We start from the raw sequence: 7,529 nt of genomic DNA on the forward strand, positions 1-7,529 counted from the left end.
AGGCGGCCTGAGAGCTCGAGGGGCCCGGCCCGGTGCCGGGGCTGGTGTGCTGCGCGGCGTGCGGGAGGCAGGGTCTCCGCCTTCGGCCACGCGTTGATATGCAGTGTGCTTGTTGTTGTTTCTCCTTCCGCCCCGCAGGTCTCGGTAATTAACACCGTGGACACCTCTCATGAGGACATGATAGTAAGTGTGCTGGGGGCTGTTCTTCGTTAGCAAAAGTACCACTCGGCTCTGCTCACTGCGCTCTCCCACCTTCACAGAACTAGTTCAGGGCACTTTCTCACGAGGGGTGAAGAGTATCATCTGTGTGCCTGTATAAAACAGCGTGCGTGGGATATTAGGTGGAGAATGCTGTCTGAAGTTCTGATAGTGCTGTTTTATACTGCCTGGACAAGAAAATATAGCTACCAGGGAAGGAGAAATGATTTAAAACCTTAATTTTCACGCCTAGGCTTGGTTTTGCTCGTTTCTATAGAACAATATGTGTGCATATGCTAAGTGGTACAGAACTTAAGCAGATGAAACTGATTTTCCTTTATGTGCATGTTTCCAGGAGCAGATGTGTAAGTACAGGTAGGAGGAAACATTTCAAAGTAATTTGTAGAAGCAAGGAGCCCAGTTAGATAATAACGTTTCAAATGTAAATAGAGAGGTCAGTATTCTGACATTCACTTTACATGTTAAACAAAAATACATAACTGGTCAAAGGCTTTACAGTCACTGGCACTAATTTCCTGTCCTCTCCTGAAAATGCTGTGCATTACTGCTCTGAATTCCCTAGATTACTTCTGCATAACACTTGTATAGTTAGTGAGAACAGCAGCTGGGGATATAACGATTTATGTGGGTTGTCTGGATTGTTTAAGAACTATCCCTTTTAACCTGTCATGCTGGGACTCACTCATTGGTTCACGACTCTTACAACTACTTTTAACATGTTGTAAGCTGACAGCAGCTTTTCCATTGCCTTGCAGCATGATGCTCAGATGGATTACTATGGCACTCGGTTAGCGACCTGTTCTTCGGACAGATCCGTGAAAATCTTTGATGTTCGGAATGGAGGGCAAATCCTCATTGCGGACCTGAGAGGGTAAAGTGTCATAAACAGAAGATGTGGAAATCGTTAATATTTTGTCATTTTGCCTCTTGGTAATATAAGATGTGTGGTAAATTCCTCCAAGGTAGTAATTACTATGGCTGGTTGTTGCCAAACGACTCTTCAGAGCTGTGAGGGGGACAGAGAGCCAGTCAGAAACAATACTGGGACTTTTTCATTTATTAATTGCTTGGCACCTGTAATTTTCAAGAAGTAAACTCACAATCTTAATTGCTAATGTAAAAGGATAAATGTTTGGAATTGTTTTCGATGGCAATGGCTTTGTCTGACTGTCCTCTATGCTGTTTTTCATCTTGGTGTTACTCCTAGTCTTCATATCACTGCATTAATCACTTACAGAACACTGATTTACAATAACAATGGCTGTGAAAGAGCCACAACTGGAATGGGTTTCTCCCAGCTTTCCAAATAACATTGTTTCTTGCAGGCATGAAGGTCCCGTGTGGCAAGTTGCCTGGGCTCATCCTATGTACGGAAATATCTTGGCTTCCTGTTCCTATGACAGGAAGGTCATTATCTGGAAGGAAGAAAATGGCACTTGGGAAAAGACATATGAGTACACAGGGCATGATTCCTCAGGTATGTGGGGTCTGGAGCTGGGAAGTGAGATTTGGGATATGAGAGGATTCAGAAAGGTTGGAATAAATCCATCAGTGTTAAGGAAGAAAGCCTCTATCAAACAGATAGGGATAAATTAATGGAGAGACAGTAAGTCTATTCAGCATAAATGGAACATTTACATAATGTCATATTGCTGGATAACCTCCTGTCCTGATTCATATGATGTTTGTGTAGGAGCTGTTTTGCAAATAAATCAGCTTTCAAATAAACAAGATGGCAGGGTACTGAATTCTTGAGGAAAATACTGCGTGTATCCCCTACAGGAAGAAAGGAAAAAGGTGGATTTTAGCGTGCTGCATTTTTTTTTACAATGGAAACTGTTTTGTTCAGATGATTGGTCCTCCTACATGCAGATCTTGGAAGTCTCCAGCTCCATTTTGTTGCTAATCTAGACTTTAAATACTGTGCCTGCCATTCAGCTTTTGTTCTAGTCAGTGATACTCTTTGCTGTTGCAGGGGTTAGTCAGAGTTTTTAATGTCTCATTAAGTGAGAGAACACTCTTTTGGTGTTCTCATTCTAAAAGGGTGCCAAAAATAAAGGCAGTTTTCTGTCATTGAGTAAACAATGTTAATTGACTGGCACTGCTGAAATTCAGGAATGCTAAGACTCTTATTCTTACCTTCCAAAGCTGCTCACTTCTAGTGACTATTCCACTAACACTAGTCAGTGGTTTGGTTAGTCAATTTTAGGTAGTTGCTGTGTTGTAATCCAGTGTGTCTCACCCTTCACAGTGAATTCTGTCTGCTGGGCACCACATGACTACGGATTGATCCTGGCCTGCGGGAGCTCTGATGGGGCCATTTCATTATTGAGCTACACGGGTGATGGGCAATGGGAAGTCAAAAAGATCAGCAATGCACATACAGTACGTCTGTTCCTTTGGAGCAGTACCGGGTTCTTGGAGCTACAGCTAATCACAGAGTTGAGGCCTCAAAGAACTTGTAGATGAGATAAATACTGAAATATAAGGAAATTATGTGAAATATTTTCCAGAATCAATAATAATTCATTTTAAATTAATCCTGAGTGGGAAGGTAGACTTTGTAGTCACTAAAATGAAGTAGAAAACAAGACATGTGAAGGTTACTAAACAGCACTGATAATACTTGCTCAGTAAGCATTATTGTTAAAACACAGTGCTGGAAGTTACCTGGTAGGAGATGGCTTTGGTACTAAGAACGCCTCTATAAAGCTGGGAAAACTGCAGGACTCATGTTTTTCCCAAAATAGTGGAGATTTTGCTTAAGCAGAACTTGATAAGCTAATGGCAGTGGCTGTCAATAAAAGGAAACTGGACTCCGGACACACAGGTTCTTTCTACTCCTGCGTTCCTCAATCTTAGCAACTGTATCTTGTGTCTTTTCAGTTTATATCTGTCTCCAATGTTTACATATCCAAGGTGATATTTGCACATAAACCAGTTACTCAGCTACCTAAGGCTTTCTGAGTAAGTGCCTTATTGAGACTAGACTGTATCTGGGTTTCTTATTCATCCTGTATCCATCCAGCATTGTGTAAGACTCCTATTTTCCTAAGATGGGCTTATTCCTTCCCCCCTCCCCTATAAAGGGTATGCTAGGTGTCCTTTTCCCCCTCATCAGCTTTTATTTAAAGTAAGCAACTTTTAATAATGATATTTTTTCGTTACATAGATTGGATGTAATGCAGTTAGCTGGGCTCCTGCAGTTGTACCAGGAAGCCTTATAGAACAACCATCTGGTCAAAAACCAAACTACATCAAAAGGTTTGCATCTGGTGGCTGTGACAACCTTGTCAAGATCTGGAAGTAAGTGCTCTGTTGCCAGACTTAAAAACTTATAAAACTTGATATCCTTTATAGTGTTTGAATGTCCCTGTTAGTATCTCAGGTAGTATTTTCAGCACCTCTCTGCTTTCATCTTTGAATTATTGTTTGAGAGAAGTGCTTTAAAAATGGAAATGACTTAGTGATGTACAATCTCTCGCATGGTTATAGCATTGTGTGTCAGCCCTGCTTAGTCTTGTCTTGGAAAGTGGCTAATTGTCTTTGATTACATCCGTCACTTGGACAATAGCAGATTTCTGTACAGTAACTGAAGAACAAATACTCTTTGCCTATGCTTTCTGTCCCCTGGAAGGGATTTTGTCAGTTTAAGACATAGAGGTTTTGGAGAAGAGTGGGGAATGCTTATGCTTTGTATTATCTGGATACACCAGAAGTCTGAAAGCTACAAACCCAAAGCCTTCTAGAACAGGAGATGAGAAATATGACTGGCTGCTGCTGCCGCTGCTGCCACCCTTCTGACTGTATGAATATGTTTTCAGGGAAGAAGATGGTCAGTGGAAAGAAGAGCAGAAGCTGGAGGCTCATAGCGACTGGGTTCGAGATGTAGCCTGGGCTCCATCCATAGGTTTGCCAACAAGTACCATTGCTAGCTGCTCACAGGTGAGGCTTCTATCGGCGTGACAAAGAGGCAGGCTCTCAATGCCCTCGCTTCCATTTACTAGAGAAAAGGGGAAGTAAAGGAATAGTAAGGATAGAACTGCTCTAACAGGTCCTTTTGGTGATCCTGTGCTTTATCTGGGTCTGTGCATAAGAGCCTTTGATTCCTGTTCCTCCCAAACTCAGAAGCTCAGTGGAAGCATTTTTGGACAAAGGTTTGTGCGTGTGTGGCTCTGAACCAAAGACTATCTTTTATTTTGAAAATCATGAGCAGGATGGTCTCGTTATGAAGAAGACCTTCAAGCTAAAGTTATATTTTAATGTCTCTGGATCAAATTCACTGAACTTCCAGCTAAAAATACTGTTTTCTAATAACTGGCATTCTTAATCAGCCCTGATGTTCTCAGCCTCCGTACTGACTAGTGTTCTTGTTGCTAATAATTCTGTAAATGCTTTTTTTTTTTTTTAATAGCAATAAGACTACTCGGTAAGTTGCTAACTTGCTGTCATGTGACTGGAAAGCAAACTCTCATCTGGGGAAAAATTCAGATAATATATTTATGGAGCTCTTCTCTGGTGTTCGCAAGTCACCTTGCAAAATACTGGCATGTAGTTTTCTCATCAGAAGGCTGTACTCCTGTCTTGCTTTTAGCTATAGTAAGAAAACAGCCCCTTTCCTGTGTTGAGCAGAAATGCATGTAAACACATCTAGGGCTCATATCAGAGCTGTGATTTGGAAGTGTCACCGTAAGTGCAATCAAGGTGGTTTTTCCTGTGTGGTCCAACCACCTCAGTCTGCTTGCTTTTGTAGGATGGGAGGGTGTTCATCTGGACATGTGATGATGCCTCTGGGAATTCATGGTCACCAAAGTTGCTGCACAAGTTCAATGACGTTGTCTGGCATGTGAGTTGGTCCATTACCGCAAATATTCTTGCGGTGTCTGGAGGAGACAATAAAGTGAGTACTACTGCCTCGGATTTTACTCCTGCATGCCATATTCTTAGAAGAGCTGAGATGAGACAGGCTATTTTCACATTTGTTTAAGTTAAGACTGTTGTAGGTTCTCCTTTGGTGCAACAGTGATTTTTTTTTTTTTTTTTTTTAACTTATCAAAAGAGGAGGAAGACCCTAACCTTTGGCAAACTACTTGCACTGCGTTCTTAGTCCTTACTGGAGATTAGAAAAGCAGGCTTTATTTTGTAGCATACTAACAGCAGAATTACCACTGGATGATTATTCAGTATACAGCAACAATTAACTTGATACCTAAAACAATATTGGAACACTTGACTACTGTCACCAAACTAGTGATGTGATGGTTGCAAGGAAATGGGAAACTGAGAATGTATTAAGGCTGAAACTTCTTCCTGATCTGTTTTTGAGGTCACGCTATGGAAGGAATCAGTAGATGGACTGTGGGCATGTATCAGCGATGTCAACAAGGGCCAAGGAGGGGTGTCTGCCGTTACAGAGGGGCAGCAGAATGAGCAGTGATGCACAAGAGAGTTTCAGCTGCAACAAGTGATTGCTATCCCTGATTTGCAATGTTCCTTGAACCAGATGAGAACTGATTTTATCTAAACTGGACATGAACATGGGAAACAACAATTATCCAATTTTATGAGCACTCCGTAACTATTACTGAGAGGCTACAATATGTTGATAATCAGTCTTAATTGACATTCCCTTAAATTTAAGGTAAAGAACATAGCAAAATACTGTGCCTTGTACTACTCCTTGATGCTGTAGAAATTGTACCCTGCTTTTCTGGTTTAGGAATCAAATGTAATTGGCTGTGCTGTGGTCAGACTTGAAGCACTGGAGTAGGAACAGGAGGCGGCTGGCACAGTGGTGAGGTGTGAACACCTTTGTGCAAGGGGACAAATACTCTGTCCCTTCAAAAGCCAGAACTTTGTTCCAAGTGAGGGGAAGGGCTGGTGGGGTTTTCAGCATTAGATGACAGCATGGTGGTGCTTAGTGGTGACAGCAAAGTGGTACTTAGATCTTTGTGAAAATAATGTGCTTGAAGACATGAAAGTCTCTGTGCTTACCTAAAGATGAAAAGGAGTAGTGGAATGTATCTGTCTTTTGCTTTACAATAATCTCAAACTTGGTTATTTAACCAACATTAATAATTTGAAGATTTTTTTTTTAGCCATACTTCCGTACTGTACCTCAGGTTTTTTTTTTTGTTGCGATACCAACAGAATAAAGTCCTATTGGTTAAAGCCTTGTGTGCTCTAATCTTTTCACAAAGGCCTTGGAAAGGCTGTCTACAGTCTACCTTCAATCAAACCACAGTCATGTTGTCCTCCCATCCATGGTGTTAGCTTTGTAATAGCTGGGAAGGTGTTAGTCCACTAGAGAGTAACACTGTATATGGTGTAAGAATGAATAAATTTTTTGCCTTCAGTTAAAGTTATGTGCCATTGCACTTCAGGCAAGTGTATTAGGCTCAAAAACCCCCACATTTCGGTATGCCTTCAGCTAAAAGTTGAAGCACTCTTCCCCTCCAAGAGGAAAAGTACTTAACTGAAAGGTGACATTTTCGCTTTATTCTTCAGTTCCACTGTAGCAACACAAGTGAACAATTCACAGCCTTCCTCCTTCTCTAAGGTAATGGTTCCTAGGCACGCTTTTTTTTGGCATAGTCAAGATAACATACCCCCTCTTCCAGAAAAACAAACCTCATTTCATGATCGTTATCTATACTAGCCAAATAATATCCTAGTTACTCTCAGAAACACATCCATGAACTATCTTTCTATTCACCAACAGAAGTATGCAGCATTCCTGTTCTTCTTTAAATGCACTGTAGCCTTACCACCCCCCAAAAAAAGAACCAACTCATCTAGAAATTAGCATTACATTCAAACAGTACCATTTCAAATTATGCAGCTAAGCGCTATTTTCTTTCAAGCTGTTTTCCATTTCTACTAAGATCATAATCATAAGTGCTAAGCTTAGCGGCAGCCTTTCATTCCCAGTACCATACCCACTCTTCTTTGACATAGAATACCTGGTCATCTAAGAGGGTTTTGGGTTGGCTTTAACTGCCAACAGTTTAACTGTAGAAACTATACAAACTTGAAATCAAGCACATGACCTCCAATAATGAGGGTTCTTTTTTGAGCCTTTCTTAGTTAGCTTTTACCATACTTCATTCTAAGCAAAAAGAGCACTAACTCCTCAGGTACACAAGAAAAATTTTTGCTGGGAGGGGGAGGGGGTATTAGGTTCCACAATTCACCCTATTAAACATTATCCTTATATTTTATGAGTTTTAATACTTCGGAATTCAAACCTACTTAGCAGCAAGGCCCTGTTCACCCTGTTACACCTTCATACTTGAAAAGTATTAGAATGG

The 7,529-nt window shown here is 41.0% G+C and overlaps 1 protein-coding gene across 1 annotated transcript; it reads left to right on the forward strand.

Annotated features, from left to right (window-relative positions):
- Positions 1-71: 71 nt before the first annotated feature.
- SEC13 (SEC13 homolog (S. cerevisiae)) lies at positions 72-6,394 on the forward strand (the record flags this gene model as incomplete). The annotated part of the gene is made up of 8 exons (XM_010283124.1): positions 72-183; positions 975-1,090; positions 1,545-1,696; positions 2,471-2,604; positions 3,392-3,525; positions 4,044-4,164; positions 4,973-5,119; positions 5,546-6,394. Coding segments are annotated over 8 exons (1,027 nt in total), but the record flags the coding sequence as incomplete, so codon positions are not given.
- Positions 6,395-7,529: the final 1,135 nt, after the last annotated feature.

The sequence above is a fragment of the Phaethon lepturus genome, unplaced genomic scaffold, assembly GCF_000687285.1.
Source record: "Phaethon lepturus isolate BGI_N335 unplaced genomic scaffold, ASM68728v1 Scaffold57192, whole genome shotgun sequence".
In the NCBI taxonomy this organism is placed as follows: domain Eukaryota; kingdom Metazoa; phylum Chordata; class Aves; order Phaethontiformes; family Phaethontidae; genus Phaethon; species Phaethon lepturus.